The sequence below is a fragment of the Carex rostrata genome, chromosome 16, assembly GCF_964058835.1.
Source record: "Carex rostrata chromosome 16, lpCarRost1.2, whole genome shotgun sequence".
Taxonomy (NCBI): Eukaryota; Viridiplantae; Streptophyta; class Magnoliopsida; order Poales; family Cyperaceae; genus Carex; species Carex rostrata.
In genome coordinates, this window is record NC_135933.1 from 2,498,122 (window position 1) to 2,518,814 (window position 20,693).

The window sequence follows — 20,693 nt, forward strand, 5'->3', positions numbered from 1 at the left end:
CATGGCATATTTCATTGGATTTGGGCTCCTAAAATCAATCTCCTGCCACAGTTTCTGGAGCTCATTGAAATATTCTTCAAGTGCTCGCCCTCCTTGTCTGACCTGGCTAACTTGTCTATGGAGAGCATGAAGATGAGCCTCATCCTTACCATCATGATAAGTTGTGGCAATTGACTTCCACACATCTCGTGCAGTAGGATACCCGATATAGTTCCCTCTTAATTGAGCCTCTAGTGAACTAATCAACCACCCTTTTACGACTACATCATCGGTTGCCCATTTATGGTAAGTTGCATCAGTTATAGCCGGTGGAGCTGGTCACCTGTAAGGTGTCTTAGTTTTTCACGACCACGGACATACATCTCTACAGCCTGACACCAGAAAGAGTAGTTTGTGCCGTCAAATCTTGCATCAATGGGATTAGGATGTATATTCCCCTCTATTGCGACAACTGTTTGAGGTAGAACTCGAGTCGCCAATGTTTGGGAAGTGCTCATGGCTGCTGTTTGCATCTCTGCCATATGAGCCATTATTTTCGCCATGTGCTATTATAGCAGCAGTGTCAATCTCCTCTTCCTTAGTCTCATCTGTTTTTTTTAGTTTCGTTCATCATTAGTCTTCACAAGCTTGAAGCGTAACACCTTAGATCAACATAGTATGGAGAACAGAGAGGGGACAAGAAGGACTCTGATTCTCCTAACTATATCAACATGTTACAACCTGAGCTCTGATACCATGATAAAATTAGAGACCTCAAGAATAAAGATAAATGGAGTTTTTTGTTTTATTATCAGATTTTTGTATTACAGAAGAATAATTCTAAGAGTTGCATATGCTCCTTATATCATAGAGCAATACAACTATTACATCTCTAAGGAAAGTAATCTTTCTTAATAATAGAAACAATCTAACATTGATTTATTATTGTCTTAGTACTAAGCCGAAATACAAAGGAAATTTATTTCCTTATTAGCAAGATGTAATTTGGATTTCCTGTATCCTCACACGGTGTTCCTTTTACAACTATTTTAAAAAAAAAGTACAAAAAAATATAATTATATTTTAAAAAAAAATCAGCCTAGAGTTGGCATGTACCCATCTCTAACTCCAAAAAAAGTGATTTTGTACATATCTAAACAGTAGTAAAATAAATGAAAAAAATATATAAATTTGATATCCAAGTACATTTTAATATGGAGATCATGTTGAGCAATTCTTATTGATTGTTTGGGCTTTAAAAACGGAGATGAAAAATACAAAGCACAATAACACATTAAATACATGAGATATTTGAACCCTTCTTAATCATTAATTAGTAGAAATAATTTATATTAGCATATCGTCTAATCTTATTTGATCGGAGTTATTTAATTTAACAAATCAAGTGGGGGTGGGTGGTTCAGATGCAATTATCATGATAGAATTATTAACAATTACATTAGGTAAATTTAGTCACGTCCCAACAAATTTACCCTACCGAATAGTAAATAGCTGGTACTGAAAGGACAATTTTATCTAATCGTCCTTTCCCTGCCAACCTTCTGAGAAATAAAAAATGTTTTGAGAAGCACTTTTTCTGAACTTTCTTTCTTAATGCAATCATCCAAATTTTTTCCTGTTGAAGAATTCCAATACACCAACCTTTTGTGAATTTTAAATACTATAATCGTTCAATCGCGCTTTGCTGATATACAAGGCTGTTTAATACAGCGATGGTTATCTATTTTTGTTGGACACATATGATGGAAATTAAAATTTTAATTAAGTTAATGAGCAGCTAATCGTGATTATAATTTTTGAGATCTCTTTCATCGGTAAATACTATATTATAAAAATTAATTTAAAATTGAGAGTAATAAAATGTGAATCCTCTCAATCATTTTTCTCTGTTCAACTAATTAAGGCCTCCTCCTCCTCCTCCTCCTCAATTATTATTATTATTATTTTAAATGAGCTTCTTTATTATTTTTGGACCTACACATTAAAGAACTGTGTAAAGTGATTACTTTGGCATTGCATTTAATGATCAAACATTTATTGTTCAAAAATTGAGTGCAGATTAGTCTTCGATGGAGTATAGACTTTTAATTTAAAGTCTTGCCATTCTTTAGGGAATAATTCTAAGGTGGAAATTTAAGTATTTATTTTAAATGAGAAAAGAAGAAAGGCTCGTCATTCAATGTCGTGACCAATAGTTAATTTCTTTATATGATTTTGTACTGAAAAAATCATGTAAGATTGTGAATTGGTTATTTTTCACTATTATCGTGTCCGTGAGTTGCAACGGAAACAAATTTTTCACTAGTGTTAATTGTCATTTTTGTTGTGAACCCGAGACGGTTGACCATCTTTTTGTGACCTGCTCTTATACTTCTTTGCTTTGATCATGGATAGAGAATTACAATAACTTTTATTACAATTATCGTACTATTTCTGACTTATGACTTTTTGATAACTGGATTCTTTTAAATGATTCATTACTTGTAGAATTAATTTGTGCTGCCACTTTATGGTTAGTGTGACTTACCAGAAATATGATATGTTTCCAACACGTACTAGTCCCTAATGTCAGTTCTGTAGGTTCTGCTATTATAGCTTTAATTTCTTATTGGTGTAAGGTAGGACTTGATGATTCATACTTTAAATTAACTCTCATTTTACCTATGGATACAACTTATTTGAATTAGGCAAGTCCTCTAATTATACTCTCAGATACAAGCACTCAGGGAAGGGGGAGCTCCATGAGAGATTCAAATGAGGACGTTTTTCATGGTTTAGAGGGGTCGAACCTCTCTGACTAGTTGCCGGTCTCCTCAATGATTCTCCTAATGACGTTTCTAGTTCTATGAGTGTTGTGGTTCGAAGTGATACATCTTAATTGTTTTAGTTGACTTAGCTGTTATTGGTTTTGTATATGTTGGACTATGCTTTTGTAAGAACTTTTGCGTTTCGTAATGAAACAGGTGGTATCCCCACTTTTTCAAAAAATAAAAAATAAAATGAAGAAGATCAAGGGTTTGATTTACAATTTGAATTTCAAACTTTGGTACAAGTAAAGAGATTTGATTAAAAAAAAAAAAGACAAATGACTTGTAGAAATATATACAAGTAAAAGCTAAAATGATAAAAAATATTTAGTGAAAGTGAATTTGTATTATTAAATTAGTTGCTCCATTTTGTGGCACTAATTATAATTAATATTATTAAAATCCCTCCTCAACATATGTTCTCTAAATAACTAACAATTGAAACTAAGAATAAATCTGAACATACTAATAAAAAGAAATATTTTATCTTACCAAAATTGAAGAAGTAAAATTGTAGAAAGATTCACTATAGCTTAAATTGAGTAATGTATTAAATTTGAAGATATGAAATAATTTGATAAGATATCAAATACGATAAAATATTTTTAAAATATGTCAGCATTTGCTATTTGTAAAAGTAAATTGATCACCCATCATGATTCTTATATAAATAAAGAATGTGAGATAGATGGAGATGAGAAATAAGGAAATGAATAGAGTGATTTTCTCTCCAATTTTATTCTATATTCAAATTTAATTGTAACATATCGTGTGGTAGTATGTGTGACGAGTATATTTCTAACTAAATTTAGATTTCTACATGTAAAAAAGATGCATTTAATAAAAAAAGACATATTATTTGATTGGAGGACTGATATTAAATCCAAAATTTCATCTTTCAATCACATCAATTAACGGATCAGGGCATCTACGTGCATAATATAAGAATTATATGGAGATATGATTCTGCTCTTTGAAAACACATGTAACATTATCAATTAATGAAATATCTGCGCTATGGGGGCATTGTTAGTATTTTCTATCTGGGTTAATTTGCTTACATAATAATGGCACAAACTATATCAATATAAAAAATAATATTCACAAGACAATTTAAAAATTGAACATTAATATTCACATAACATTGTCAATTAGTGAAATATTTTTAAAAGATGTCAGTATTTGATATTCTTAAAAATAAATTGAACATCTATCATGATTGTTAAATAAAGAAATAAGGAATGAGAGATAGCTGGAGAGAAGAAATAAGGAAATGAATAAATTGATTTCCTCTCCAATTTTGTTCTTTATTTAATTTTAATTGTAACATATCATGTGACGAGTATATTTCTAACTAAATTTGAACTTTTAAATGTAAAAAAGATGTATTTAATCAAAAGAAGACAGATTATTCGATTGAATGACTGATATTAAATTCGAAATTTTATCTTTCAATCATAGCCGTTGCGGATCAGAATATCTACGTGCATAGTATAAAACATAATATAAGAATAGAGGAGGGTTCAAATGCCTCCACCATGCCTCCATTTTTAAAAACTTTAATAACTCAAAATTTAAATCTGAAAATTCAAAATAAAACCGTTGGATATGAACTACATCATTTTTATCTATGTATGTGTAAAAAATTGTAAAATTTTAACTTTGTTTTGATTATCATCTTGAGCTTGTAAAAATGTATATTAATGTGGATAATTTATAGACTTTGATTTTTCAACTTCTTGATTCATATAAAAGCAAAGTCAAAATGTGATAATTTTTTATGAGCACATAGAGAAAATAACATAGATCACATCTAACGGTTTTATTTTGATGTTTAAGTTTTAAACTTTAAATTATTTAAATTTTAAAAAATAAAAGTACGATAGAGATACAAAAAATGAAGGAATTTGAATCCTCCCCGTAAAAATATAAGAACGGAGATGTATTCACTTTCCAACAAATTTACCTACCGAACAGTAAACGGTTAGTAATATCCGACCGACAAATTTGCTCTAATTGTCCTTCCAGTTCCAACATTTTTTTTTCAGGTGTCCCCACGCTCTCCATTCCTGAAATAAGGAAGGACCTGTATAGTTACCAAGAAAAGGAACTTAATTTCTTTCGATAGCAAAACGACAAAAATAAAGCTCCTCTCCAGTATATGTAAACAGAGAAGAAGGGTCATCAATACTTTATTGCCAACTTGCCAAGGCCCAAGGGTTAGTACTTGATAGTCAGCTAGTGCAAGTATACGACGATTCCTGGCGCGATGATTCCCGCCCCATTTTTAATAACTTCCTTTTCCCAAAATAGCCCTCTTGGGGACCGGATGTGATGTGAGTAGGTTATTAATGTTATTATTTGAGTACAACAATACATTTTTTCTTTTAACTTTTAGTTCCTAACTTCCTATCCAGCTTACGAGAGAGTAGCATTATTATCGCTAGACTGTTAGTCCCAATGGCAACAGTCAATAGATCACTAATAATGAGGACGCATCTCCATTCTCACCAAAAAAAAAAAAATGAAGAATTGAGTATCGGTATTACAATACTAGATCATAAAAGACTATATGAAAGAAAAACTTGTATAATAGTACTCATGTATTTTCCAGTGATATTATGATGTTTAAATTTCATCCACAGGAAAAATAAATAAAAATCATATAAGAATGTTCATTAAAAAAGAAATGGTATGCTTTAGGTCTTAGCTCTACGTAACTAGTGTTATTAGGTTTCTGCATGTGTGAAGTGAGTGGTTGCTTTGTTGACTTTTTCAGAAAACGAAGAAAAATGACACACACACACACACACACACACAAAAAAGATATATTTTTTTACTAGGAGAAGAATAGAAAATAGTTTTTTTTTTTTTTTTTTTTTTTTTTTGTGAGAGAGGTCTTAAAAGTTTCTCTAAGACATGTTTTAGCCCGAATTTATGGTTCTGTATAAATTATATAAATATGACAACCTATTTACCCTTTAATCAACATGTAGCTGATGCTGATCTTTTCTTGTTTATGGTAGCGTTATTTTTTCACGCAGTTTCTAAATTCTAACTTTTTTTTTATGAGACATGATTTTAATGTTATTGATAACAAGAATATTTCGAAAGCTTGTTATAGTTACGCCTTAGCTACACTATCATCCTTAGAACACAAACGTTATTCTAGTATAACCAATACAGTCAGGGGCGGACCCACATGCTCCCAGATGGGGCAGGCAGCTCCTCCATGAATTCTGGATGTTTAATTTGTAATTTAGGTTAATTTTAGGATTAAAATTAAAATAAATTTCTTAAATTATATTGGTAATTAGAATTATAGGTTGGAGAATCATAAATTACAAATCAAAGCATTGAAAAATATAAATTAAGGCATTGTTTTTTATCGAGTACCTAATTAGTTAATAAATTTAAACCCGATTCGATATTTTTTTACCCCCACGAAAATCATGGGTCCTCCCCTGAGTACAGCTGATTGCAATAGCAATATCAAATAGTTAGCACTTATACGTAATAGTTAACACTATGCTAGGGAGTAAATGTCGAACGTGAAACTACTCAATTATTTAATATCCATAGTATTTTTTCTTATTCAAATATGCAATTTTTCTACACGAAAAACATTATCTTTGCTGTGAAATTAAAGACTCATTCTCTTGTAAGATCAGTTGTTGACTTTATCTTTCAAATTTTGTTTTTTTAGTGAACAAGTTAATAGTTTCGTAAGTGAGAAGACCAATAGATTGGATTTTTTTTTTGGTAGCTCCTTTTTGTTAGTTTTATTTTACATAATAATTTTGCGCAATGGCTGCTGTTTTCTGTCGTAGTTTTTTTTTTTTTGTAAATATTGCGTGACGTAGTAATAATTTCCTAGATAATAAAATCTTACTTGATGGTTTTTGCATAGATAAAATGTACTTATACTTTATTTGGTGTAATTCGGCGTTTTGATAATAATATAATTTATAATCAATTATATTTCTTAGGAGACGATTATTACTGTCGAAATTCTATTATTCTTAATTTATTCATCTTTTTTCTCTCCGAAGACATTTGATTTAGAATATTATTTAAAAAATAAGCGACATCACGTGCCAAAGCAACATTAATTTTTGTTCGAAAATAGTGTTCACTAATTCACCTGACATCTCACCACTCGCCCCCTATGACCTAAACAAGGTTTTTTAATTTTTTTTTTTTTAAATTTTTGTGGCGAGCCTAACTTTTCACTGCACCGCTGATACTTTACTCCAACCGGACCCAAATTCCATCATTGCCACGTGGCATCGGGGCACATTGAAATGGCCTTTTTAATCGCCATCATTGTTCCTCCTGCGTAACCCCATCTCAAGGTAACAGTAAGCATAACGTAATTATAATGTTTTGTATCTCCCACTTTCATCTCCAAATTGAGTCAATAACAAATAAAGTCACGACGAGTTTAAACTTTTTACAATGCATTATGTCAAAAAATAGTTGCACGCTGAGATCAATTATTTTTTAATAACTGAAACAATAGCATTAATACCGTGATGATGTGGCATGCATTATGCTGTATTGATATGCTTTATCTATCTTAATTTTAGACTTCTATTGCAATGGACTTTTAATTTAGTAATAATTTGTATTATACTAGTTTATGTATATAAAATGCATAATAAAATTATAATATTAATCGTATATATGATTACAAATCAAAATAATGCAATATGCAGTGTTCTTTCCCGTGTAGCTCCTGCCATTCGCTTTGATATCTTGGCAAAGAGAAAAAATATATATATATATACACACAGGAGCTGTTTAACTGCGCTCCTTTACGAAACCCATATTACATGAAGTCATGAACTAAGGTCTAAGAGCACCAACTAGAGTGTCATTTAAAACCACGAACAATACTTAATTACGAGTTATTTGCGATCCACTGATTTGGCTACTTCCAAGGTTAATAGATGGGTAAATTTCTGTAGAAAAGAGAAGTAAATGTTATTATTTTCGAAGTGATAGAAAAGTGCTCTGTGCATCTGTAGAAAACGAGAAGGGATACGGAGAAAGAAACGAGTCCACATCTCTGCATTATTGTACCGTTTGTGTTCATCTCCGGGCCGTCCGATCAGAAATTGGGTTAATCTGGCCCATGTATGTATGGACGGGTACCTTTAATATTCGTGCGGATTAAAATCGAATGGTCCAGATCTAAAATAAAAAATTGAGTTAACTCAGAGGATACGAAGTAGGGGATACGGAAAAAGAAACCGACGCCTGTAAGCTGCTCTCTTTTGCTTTTCCCACTTCATCAGCGACAAAAATAAAGAAAGAGAGAGAAAGGAAGGAAGAGATTAGAGATTAGAGATTAGAGAGAGAATCAAAGACACAAACCAAAAGCATCTGACTCTTTCTCTCTCTCTCAACCCTTCGCAATCACCACATTACCTTCTTTTTTTCTCCTCGAATCCCCAAAGAAGATGCGATTGAGCCAAGAAGAGATCAGCTCACTCTGTTTCTAGTTCTTTCTTTATTTCAAATTTGGAGTTTTTCGAGGTTTCTCGAGGTAATACTTGTTGCTGCTACCAATGGCGAGTGTTTCGTCGGAGGGATCCGATGAGAGATGCGGGAGCTACAGTCCTAGTGCTGACGTCAGCGGTTCTGAGACCTCCAGTGAGTGCTCAGGTCGCAGGAGGTACGGTGCTGCCTCTGCCTCGTTCTCCGCTGCCGGCGCTTCCAGCTCATTTTCTTCCTCGCCGCTGCCGCCGAGCAATGGAGTTATTTTTTGGGACGGGAAGCTGGAGAAGCGAGACGAATTGACAGGTCCGAATTTTCTTTAATTTTTGAAGAAATTTTTGTTAAGAACCTTGCATTTTTAAATTTTCTGAAAGTACTCCTTTTAGTTTTAAGTTTGTATTTCGGGGAAAGCTGCGCTGCCTGTGCAAGCGATAAGCTGAATTGTCTGGTCTATTCTTCTTGCTATTTTGGTATAATATTTAATTTAACACCATTTTTCCACTTCGAACCTTGATTTTCAGAATATATCTGTAGAAACATCGTCCAAGTAATTTATATTTGTGTCATATAATTGTTTATCAATGTATTTAAATCTCTTTATCAAAACTATTGGAACACCTCGTAAACATTTAGAACTCTTTACCAATAGTTTTTATAACCTAGAATTTGCTTAGCTCAAAGACATCACAGACTAGACGATTTGAGCATCTATTGTGGTGTTTCAAGTGTAAAATCTTTCCTCCCCGGTAACAACTAAGATATCCACTAATGTACATTTTTTTTTTTTTTGGGTAAATTCATCAGAAGTAGAAATGATGAAGGAGAGATTTGCCAAACTTCTACTAGGTGAAGATATGTCTGGTAGCGGCAAGGGGGTGTGCACAGCTCTTGCTATATCTAATGCCATCACCAATCTTTCTGGTTAGTCAATTGTCTATAAGAAAGTTCAATTAAAGATGTGTCATTTGAGACAGCTTTCTCATTACACTGACATAAATTTTATTGGCTCAAAACCATTGTTCTTTGTTATCATTTAAATTATTGTTGCTTTGACCATTACACAAGAGTAAATTGCTTCTTATTAATAAATTTAGAAGAATATGGTTTTACCTTCACAAGATGAGAAATATCATGCATGACCAAAACACATATGATACAACATGATTAGTGGAGGATTAGTGAAGAGATGGAGATTGGTTGTGGTATACATGTTCTTTTTAAATTTTTTAGGGCTCACACTTCAATTCTTTCTTAATTCTCTTGTTAATTTATTTCCTTATATTTATACAGCGACGGTGTTTGGTGAATTATGGAGATTAGAACCCCTGGCCCCACAGAAAAAGGCAATGTGGAAAAGAGAAATGGAGTGGCTCCTATCTGTCAGTGACTCCATTGTAGAACTCGTACCATCCCTACAGGAGTTCCCTGGTGGAAGTGGGATCTCCTTCGAGGTGATGGTTCCCCGGCCCCGCTCTGACCTCTGCATGAATTTACCTGCTTTGAAGAAGCTCGATGCTATGCTAATTTCGATCTTAGATGGGTTTAAGGAGACTGAATTTTGGTATGTAGATAGAGGGATCTGCGTGGCTGATGCCGATGAGGACGGATCAGGTCTGTATCTACCTATAATTTTTCTGTAGATAATATTTTGTTGTTTTTTTTCTAACAAAGGCTTGTTCTGAGGAGAAAGAGGATGTGAAGCATGCATTTATTTTTTTTATTCTAAACATTGGCAGAAGTTGAGGATAGATAAATCTCATATGGGTTATTAAATTTTTTGCTACATACCATATTTTAGTCCCAACTTAGATTACTTATTATTGTTCCTCTTCTCTCTTTGTACCCGAGTGAAATCCAAAAATAAAGAGCCTGGACTGATTTGACATGAAAGAACTTAATTTTAAGGATATACTCTAACTTCTCAAGTATGATGCTAACCGGTGAATCTTATCTTGTTAACTTAGGTGCTGGGGCTTATTCATCAGGTGGTTTGCTTGGCCGACCATCAGTCAGGCAGGAGGAGAAGTGGTGGTTGCCTTACCCAAGGGTACCGCAAAAGGGCTTGTCGGAAGACTCTCGAAAGAAGCTCCAACAATGCCGGGATTGTGCTAATCAGATATTAAAGGCAGCCATGGCAATTAATAGTGGGGTTCTTTCTGAGATGGAAATTCCTGACGTTTACTTGGAAACTTTGCCTAAGGTGTGAGCTTATTAGTTAGGTTATGTAAATCAGAGTGTAAAATGCAACAAAAAAACCCTTCTATGGTAGCAATAGCCAGGATACCTGAATATTAATAAAATTAAAAATTAATTGGTTGACATAATTGGTTGTTGATACATGCAGAGTGGAAAATTATGCTTAGGGGAGATAATCTACAGGTACATAACAGCTGACCAGTTCTCTCCAGAGTGTCTTCTTGATTGTCTTGATCTCTCCTCAGAACACCACACCTTGGAGATAGCCAACAGGATCGAGGCAGCAGTTCATGTGTGGCGGCTGAAGGGCAGCAAAAAACAAAGCCCGTCAAAGCCCAAGCCCAAGCCCAAGCCAAAGAAGCAGTCTTCATCTTGGGGTGGCAAAGTCAAGGGCCTCGTTGGAGATGCGGATCGGAACTCGCTTCTGTCGCAACGGGCCGAGGGTTTGTTACTTAGCCTCAGGTTGCGGTACCCTCGCCTTCCTCAAACTGTTTTGGATATGAACAAGATACAGTACAACAAGGTAGTTCAAAGTTCTTTTAAGAGAATATGTCAAGTGGGGAAACAAATCTGCTGTGATTCCAAGGAATAACAGGGAGCCTACAATTCCAAATCCAACCATTCATTGCTCTTTATGCTCGAATCTAAAAAAATGATAGTTTTATGCACGAATTTCAAAACAGATGAATGGTTGGATTTGGAATTGCAGGCTCCCTGTTATTCCTTGGAATCACCACAGATTTATTTCCATCAACTGGAAATTGCTGCTTCCATTTCCTGGGAATTGCAATAAAATTGCCCTTGTGTTATTATTTGCAAAATATCATTTTTAATTCGAGATTCAAAACAAGTAGTTTGTTGTTGATTTTGGAAACTGCTGGTAGTAAAATTTGATAAAAGTGGCTTTAATAAGAATAGTTTGACCATTCAAAAAGGACCATCCAGTACTGGCTAAATTGTTATTTTCTCATGGTTAGTAACCTTTTTTGTAACATAAAAATTGTAAAACCTAATGGTTCTGAGACATAAGTTACAACAATGAGAACCTATTGTACTTGGCAATTGATGATTAACTATTTTTGTATAAAAAAGAAAAGTAGCTTATTGTAAAATTCCCCTGTTTTAATTACCAATTTCAATACTAGAGGTGGATTGCATCCCATGTGAAATTTGATAGCTATTGACAATCTAGGGCCTTATTACAAAGTTCCCTTTTGTTTCTTTCTAATTTTGAGACAATGCATCCTGTGTAAAATTTGACAGGATGTTGGCCAGTCAATTTTAGAGAGCTATTCACGAGTCATGGAAAGCCTTGCTTTTAATATCATTGCCCGCATAGACGATGTGCTCTATGTAGATGATGCAACTAGACAATCGGCAGGTACTGAATCAGTTACAATGTTCAACCGAGGACTTGGTGGGGTGCCTGTACAGAAGCGCATATCTCCTAGTCCCTTTTCAATTCAGAACACTCCTTATGCATCCCCGTTTGCCACGCCCGCTTTCTGTACCACCCCTGCTGTCGGTAGCCCTGCTAGAAATCAAGTTCCCTTTAAAGGAGAAAAGTATTTTACCGGTGATTTAGGGAAGATTTGGTCATATGCTGGAAATGTAAGTGCGAGAAAGGATGGGGATGCCCCTGAGAGGGATTAGTTTAGATTTAGCTTTTGTCAAAATGGGATTAAAAGTGGTTAATTGGCAGTGAAATTTTGATTTTTTTTTGCCCCCACCACATGTACAGAGACGAAAGGTATTTTAGTTATTTTTTTTTTTCTCTCCCTGGTGTAGGGAGATCTTTATTTCTGGATACAGTCCAGTTGTTCATGAGTTTAATCCTGTTTGAATTTTAGCATGCGTTGTAGGACAGTGCTTGACAAAGAAGCAAAGCCGCAAATTATTACCATGATGATTTACTTCCATTTGTGGAGGCCTATATGGTAGCCCGTAGGTCCTAGGTCGTATTGAAGTGCTTACTGTTTGTAATTTGCACATCTTCGTACCAGAGACTAGACAGTACACTTCTTATTTGCAATTGCTGATATTAGAGGGAAGAAAAATTCAAATATAATCCATTAATTTTGGAGCTAGATATATATATATATATTTTCTAGAGATGTTATACACAAGGTAAATCTTGTAATGGAACATAATATGACTAAAAATAAAGTTAAATGAAGATGGTCTGAAGGGAAATTTTTTATCTATAGAAATTATTATAGTCACACTACAGAAACAGAGAGTATCTAATTTTCAATAAATCTAAAAAGATCTGACTCAACGAGTCCGATTTAAATATATGAATTGGTTTCAATGGTTCAGATCTATAAATATATGTATATATAAATGGTGAAAAATGAGAAATTTGTATGTCACATTTCATCTAATACTAAGTAAATCTGACTCAAATTTTTTTATTTTTTATTTAAATTGGGTAGAGGCTAATCCTTTTAATTTAAAAAAAAAAAATTAATTTGGATCTTCATCATTGAGACCGATCCATTACTTATCTGATTTTTTGTAACATTTAAATTTCAAATTTTTCAATCAACGTCTATTTTTTTTTAATAAAATATATCTATGAACCTGGACTATTGAGACCGATCCATATATTTGAATCAGACTCATTGAACCAGATCTTTATAGATTTGTTGGAATCCAAGTACTCTTTCTTTTCCGTACATATGAATTTAATAATTTCTATAGATAAAAAATTTCCGGCCTGAAGCATAGAAACAATAAACCATTTTCTTGTAATCAATGAAATATATGAACTTTTTTTTCCTGTAAATAGAAGAATAATTAATTTTAGGCTATTAAATTAGAAGGAAGAATAATAATGGTGGATCGCTGAGTGATCAGATGAATACATGCAAGTCCAGTATGTGTATACTCTTAGTATTAAGTAGCAAGTATACTGATTATTTTTTTTGTTTAAAGGTTTTTATTTTTTTAAATTAAAAGGACTGTTAGACTTTATTCCTGTGCGCGCAAACAAATTGTGTTAAGCTACGAATGAATACACTTTTGTTCAATTCATGCAACAAATCAAATTAAAAAAGATATATATTTCATATAAGTGCTGTAGAAATCTAGTAGAAATCAATTAGAATAAAAAAAAAAGGTATGTTGAGCTATTTGATACATATTGATGGGAAATTTTATAAAATAACCTATCTTCCAAAAAAATCTAACAAAATACTCTCTTCAATTTTTTTTGACAAAATAATGCTGTGGGATCCACCAAAGTAAAAGTATTCCGTCCCCTGAGTTTACTTGTATTCTTTTCTCTCTTCGCCTTCCCCAGCAAAATATGAAGTCCAATCTGTTCCGGTATTCCTCGATTCGCATCCCTATAATGGTGAGCAGCATCTTCACTGCTGATTTTAAATGTTTAAATCTCAAAATTGTCAAATCTAATATAAATCTATCTTTGCACGATCAATTTTAGTTTGATTCATAATTTTATCCAATTGTGCTAGCTCAAATGAAATTTAAATTTCAAATTTGTAAACTAGCTTGAGATATATATATATCTCCATTCTATTATTAAGCACGTTGGGTGTCCAATTCGCCAATGATTATAATTGAAAGTTGAAATTTCAAATTTAATCTCAGCCATTCAATTACATAATCTGTCTTTTTTTATTAAATGCATCTGAATAATGTGTAGAAGTCTAAATTTAACTAAAAATATACTCGCCACACGTACCGCCACATGATGCATTACAATTAAAATTAAATAAACTCTGAAATTTAGCAATATAATATATTTCCTTATTTCTTCCTCTCCAATTTAGCGATATAATTATGTTTCCTTATTTCTTTCATTCCTTATTCATCTTTTATTTGTATGAGAATACGTTGACATATTTTTTTATTGTTAAATAATTATTTTTTATTAGTCTATTTTCATGAAAATATGTTATTTTGTATGAAATTTTTTCTCTCTTATAATATATTCCGTTGCAACGCACGAAAATAATACTAGTATATATATATAGAGTGACTAATGTGCATTCGAATGTATACGGGCCGAAATACATATGGTCCAAATTCGACTTCTCAAAATTCAAACGGTTGATCCGAACCGTTCATCTTGTTCTCCATATTAATATGTGCTTGGAGACCAAATTTTACATTTTTCTGAATGTTTTTACTATTTATTAAGTATTTTACAAATTGTTGATCCAACGGTGGCTTAACAAAACAGTCAAATCAGCAGCCACTGTTGGATCGGTTCGGATCACATCTAACGGTTCGGATATGGAGATCACATCTAACGGTTCGGATATGTCGTTTAGACTTTCAAAATGAAAATACGGCGTGAAGTAGAAACGTGTTTTACTTCGCAACTCACCATAGCCCAACTATATATATATTAGTATGATACCCATGCGTTGCAACGGGGACATATTATAAGAAACAAATATATCAATGAAAATAATAATTATCTAAAAATTAAAACACATGTTAATAGAAAATTTATATGATTATATATTTTTAATTAACTTTAATCGTAATCTCTGATAACAATTTGATGATGTGATGATTCTTTATTTTTAAGTACCAATGATATCAAATAATAGCTCGATTCGAATCTAATATCAAATATCATACAACAATTCAATATCAACATATAATATGATATCAAAAAACATAAATAAAAAATGTTATCGTTTGTATGTATATGACACACACACACACACACACACACACATATTATAAGAAAAATATATATTCACACACACGTTCCAATTTATATTCTTCTTTGTTTCCAATTTAGATTACACACACACACATTGATATATTATATATTGAAAATATATTTTAAATTGCCCACACCAGTATGTATAGAAACAAAGAAAGAAAAATAAGGAAATTAAAAAAAAATGATTTCCATTGTGATTCGTATAGAAACGAAGAAGTAAGGAAACAATAAATAAGAAAATGAAAGGTGAAGTCTTCTCAATTGAAGATGAGAAATATGAAAATAAATGAATAATGAAACAAATAAATATATCACTAAATTTCAGAATTTGTTCATTTTAAATTGTAACGTATCGTGTAGCAGCACATGTGGTGGGTATGTTTTTAACTAAATTTAGACTTCTATACATAAAAGAGATGCATTTAATAAAAAGAAGACAAATTATGTAATTGGAGAGCTGAGATCAAATCCGAAGTTTCATCTCTCAATCGTAACCGTTGGCGGATCGGACACCCAACGTGCTTAATAATAGAATAGAGATATAACCCAAAAATATTACTAATTACTATATCAACAAAACAAAAATAATACAAAAACATAACATATCGCTACAAAATATTAAAATCATAAACATAAACTACTTTCGTATCCTTCTTTTAACCTTCTATGCTTGTCTCAAACTCTCTAAATTTCTGCAATAAAAAAAAAGATACATTTAAAAAGTAATAAAATGAAGTGAACAACTTCACATTAAAAAAATATCAAATAATAACTAATAAATTGTAAACAATCAACAAAATAGTTTTCTATCTCATATGTCGCCAACCAAAATTGGTTCGCCTTTGAACAATTTCTAATAATGCTGTGATTAACATCCAATATGAAAAGAAATTTATTATTAGACATCATCACCACACATGATTAAAATTCAAAATTATGGTAAATTATTCCATGAAATTCCTATGTTATCCATCACTTAAGAAAGCCCCTCTATCTTTTCACTATATAAGCTTTTTTGTTGAATAAATTTGGAAATTCTCATATTACTTGCTATAGCTATTAGTATGCCGTTAACATTGACATCAATCTTTTCATTTTGGATCGAAATTTTGAAGGAGGCCAAGAGATAGGTAATGGATGTGAGTAAATTTAGGGAAGGGAATACTTTTACTTTAGTGGGTTCATTTTGTCAAAAAATTTGAAGAGAGAGTATTTGTTAGATTTTTTTTTTGGAGAATTAAATGTTATTTTGTAAATCCCCCCCATATTGATAATTGAAGGAAACCTGTTGCAAACAAGTGATGGCAAAACGTTCATCGTTAAAATCAGAGTGCCTGCTTTGTTGATGTTTTTAATAAAATATAGTTATATTTATTATTTAAATATTTCTAAAATTATTAAATAGCATCCAATATATGTTCTCTACAAGCTCAAAAATTTATTTGTTCGAAATCTAAGAGATGTATCATAAATTATGCTTATAATTAATTCTTCTATTGCACTCAGAGCGTATTGTTTTGTTTGTTGATGGCTTTCAATGAATTATGGTCACATTTATGACTCAAATATAATAAAAATTGTCAAAGAACATCTAATATATATTTGAATAGTAATTTTATGGAACAAACACAAATATTCAGTCATGTTTGAAGCAATATATTTTCTATGTTTGGAATTTTTTTTTTAAGAAATGTGTTTGGAAAATATGAACAGCACATATTCATATACTTCACGTCAAATTTGGGATCCAAAGCTATTGCAAAAATTATTCACACCATGTTGAGATTTGAATCACATTATCCTATACAGATTAAATTATGTCAAATATATTGTTGAAATATATTTATCCCATTTTGAAAATTTGATAAAAAATATTAAAATATAATATGTTGATTTGTACTTAGTGCACTTTACAATTTGTAAAACAAATTTACCTTTTGAAAAAATTACTATAGCAAAAGTTAATATTTTACAGATGTCTTAACATTAATTAATTTCTTAGGTGACAAATTGGTGTTTTTTAAATGTTTTCGGCACTTAGTGATAAATTTCGAAGTGTGGTTTTACTAATATGGTACCTCAGTACAACTATACCATTGTTAGAAATTCTTATGTACATTTTGAAATAAAATTATATATGCTGAACTCCAATTAGAAAATGTAACATATACATCAATTGATATTTGCGCCAACTAATACAAACCATGAACTATGTAGAAGATTATTCATTACGATATAAACAAGCACTACAACAAAGTAGACACTTTTTGTGAGAGAAAAAAACGCATTTATGACGGTTGTTCGTCGCAAAAAGAAAAAATTGAACAATGAGAGTAGTCCGTCGCAAAAAATTACTTTTTTATCCTCGCAAAAAGTACCTCATTCTTGTTGTGAAGTCACTTAAATGAAGAGAGTATATCAACTTGACCACTTTAAGTTATTTACTGTTGTGAGGTAATCACTATATAGGAACTCTGAATTTGAATATGATTTATATATATATATATATATATATATATAAGTGACTTTCATCATCGATTTCAAATAAAACGAAATGTACATTGTTTTTTAGGTACTAGTACAAAACCTTTGATATCAATCCTATCAGAACTCAAAAGAAAAGCACATATTAAACAAATTTATGCAAGAACATATTACACCTACAAAAATTAAGATAAAACCATCAAACAATTAACAAACAAAAGAACCAGCAGTTGTCAAAATACACACATAACATTTAAAACAGTTAACCTAGCAACTATTGTCTGACACTGCTGTATCTGAAATCAATAACCTGCAATCTTGTATTCAGTTTGAATATGATATACAATTAATTTTCTCTAATATTCAAATTCTGTGGGGGTCATATTTGCGATGCTAGAATCGTGATTTTTCAACATTACTTGAAATTTTTACTATTTTTATGAATTTTTTTACTATTTATTAAGCCACTTTGAAAACCCCTGATCCAACGGTGGCTTAACCCAACAGTAAAACCAGAAACTACCGTTGGATCAGCGGTTTTCAAAGTGGCTTAATAAATAGTAAAAAAATTCATAAAAATGTAAAATTTGGTCTCCAAGCACATATTAATATGGAGAACAAGATGAACGGTTCGGATCGACCGTTAGGATTTTGAAAACTCGAAATCCGAGCCGTAGCACGGAGGCCTCTTAGCTACCCGTAGCATATTAGCCAAAACCTATATATATATATATATATATATAACCCAAAAATATTACTAATTACTATATCAACAAAACAAAAATAATACAAAAACATATCATATCGCTACAAAATATTAAAATCATAAACATAAACTCCTTTCGTATCCTTCTTTTAACCTTCTATGCTTGTCTCAAACTCTCTAAATTTCTGCAATAAAAAAAAAGATACATTTAAAAAGTAATAAAATGAAGTGAACAACTTCACATTAAAAAAAATATCAAATAATAACTAATAAATTGTAAACAATCAACAAAATAGTTTACTATCTCATATGTCGCCAACCAAAATTGGTTCGCCTTTGAACAATTTCTAATAATGCTGTGATTAACATCCAATATGAAAAGAAATTTATTATTAGAATTATAGTAAACATCATCACGACACATGATTAATATTCAAAATTATAGTAAATTATTCCATGAAATTCCTATGTTATCCATCACTTAAGAAAGCCCCTCTATCTTTTCACTATATAAGCTTTTTTGTTGAATAAATTTGAAAATTCTCATATTACTTGCTATTAGTATGCCGTTAACATTGACATCAATCTTTTCATTTTGGATCGAAATTTTGAAGGAGGCCAAGAGATAGGTAATGGATGTGAGTAAATTTAGGGAAGGGAATACTTTTACTTTAGTGGGTTCATTTTGTCAAATTTTTTGAAGAGAGAGTATTTGTTAGATTTTTTTTTTGGAGAATTAAATGTTATTTTGTAAATCCCCCCCCCCCCCCCCCATATTGATAATTGAAGGAAACCTGTTGCAAACAAGTGATGGCAACAAGTTCATCGTTAAAATCAGAGTGCCTGCTTTGTTGATGTTTTTAATAAAATATAGTTATATTTATTATTTAAATATTCCTAAAATTATTAAATAACATCCGATATATGTTCTCTACAAGCTCAAAAATTAATCTGTTCGAAATCTAAGAGATGTATCATAAATTATGCTTATAATTCTTCTATGCACTCAGAGCGTATTGTTTTGTTTGTTGATGGCTTTCAATGAATTATGGTCACATTTATGATTCAAATATAATAAAAATTGTCAAAGAACATCTAATATATATTTGAATAGTAATTTTATGGAACAAACACAAATATTCACAGTCATGTTTGAAGCAATATATTTTGTATGTTTGGATTTTTTTTTTGTGTTTGGAAAATATGAGCAACACATATTCATATACTTCACGTCAAATTTGGGATCCAAAGCTATTGCAAAAATTATTCACACCATGTTGAGATTTGAATCACATTATCCTATACAGATTAAATTATGTCAAATATATTGTTGAAATATATTTATCCCATTTTGAAAATTTGATAAAAAATATTAAAATATAATATGTTGATTTGTACTTAGTGCACTTTACAATTTGTAAAACAAATTTACCTTTTGAAAAAATTACTATAGCAAAAGTTAATATTTTACAGATGGCTTAACATTAATTAATTTCTTAGGTGACAAATTGGTGTTTTTTAAATGTTTTCGGCACTTAGTGATAAATTTCGAAGTGTGGTTTTACTAATATGGTACCTCAGTACAACTATACCACTTTTAGAAATTCTTATGTACATTTTGAAATAAAATTATATATGCTGAACTCCAATTAGAAAATGTAACATATACATCAATTGATATTTGCGCCAACTAATACAAACCATGAACTATGTAGAAGATTATTCATTACGATATAAACAAGCACTACAACAAAGTAGACACTTTTTGTGAGAAAAAAAACGCATTTATGACAGTCGTTCATCGCAAAAAGAAAAAACTGAACAATGAAAGTAGTCCGTCGCAAAAAATCACTTTTTTATCCTCGCGAAAAATGCCTCATTCTTGTTGTGAAGTCACCTAAATGAAGAGAGTATATCAACTTGACCACTTTAAGTTATTTACTGTTGTGAGGTAATCACTATATAGGAACTCTGAATTTGAATATGATTTATATATATATATATATATATAAATAAGTGACTTTCATCATCGATTTCAAATAAAACGAAATGTACATTGTTTTTTAGGTACTAGTACAAAACCTTTGATATCAATCCTATCAGAACTCAAAAGAAAAGCACATATTAAACAAATTTATGCAAGAACATATTACACCTACAAAAATTAAGATAAAACCATCAAACAATTAACAAACAAAAGAACCAGCAGTTGTCAAAATACACACATAACATTTAAAACAGTTAACCTAGCAACTATTGTCTGACACTGCTGTATCTGAAATCAATAAGC

General features: G+C 31.4%; 1 protein-coding gene across 1 annotated transcript; it reads left to right on the top strand.

Annotated features, from left to right (window-relative positions):
- The first annotated feature begins 8,086 nt into the window (after positions 1-8,086).
- ROPGEF1 (rho guanyl-nucleotide exchange factor 1) lies at positions 8,087-12,407 on the top strand. Its single transcript, XM_078317655.1, has 6 exons — positions 8,087-8,615; positions 9,114-9,230; positions 9,600-9,920; positions 10,274-10,509; positions 10,654-11,028; positions 11,769-12,407. Exons 1-6 carry the CDS (start codon positions 8,381-8,383, stop codon positions 12,156-12,158), a joined length of 1,674 nt encoding a protein of 557 aa, XP_078173781.1. The 5' UTR covers positions 8,087-8,380; the 3' UTR covers positions 12,159-12,407.
- The last annotated feature ends 8,286 nt before the right edge of the window (positions 12,408-20,693 follow it).

Bases quoted from the DNA above. Each gene is read 5' to 3' on its own strand.
- ROPGEF1 (XM_078317655.1), top strand. From the start codon at position 8,381: ATGGCGAGTGTTTCGTCGGAGGGATCCGATGAGAGATGCGGGAGCTAC. The intron at 9,231-9,599 runs GTTAGTCAATTG...ATATTTATACAG, and splicing joins TGCCATCACCAATCTTTCTG to CGACGGTGTTTGGTGAATTA. The intron at 9,921-10,273 runs GTCTGTATCTAC...TTGTTAACTTAG, and splicing joins TGCCGATGAGGACGGATCAG to GTGCTGGGGCTTATTCATCA.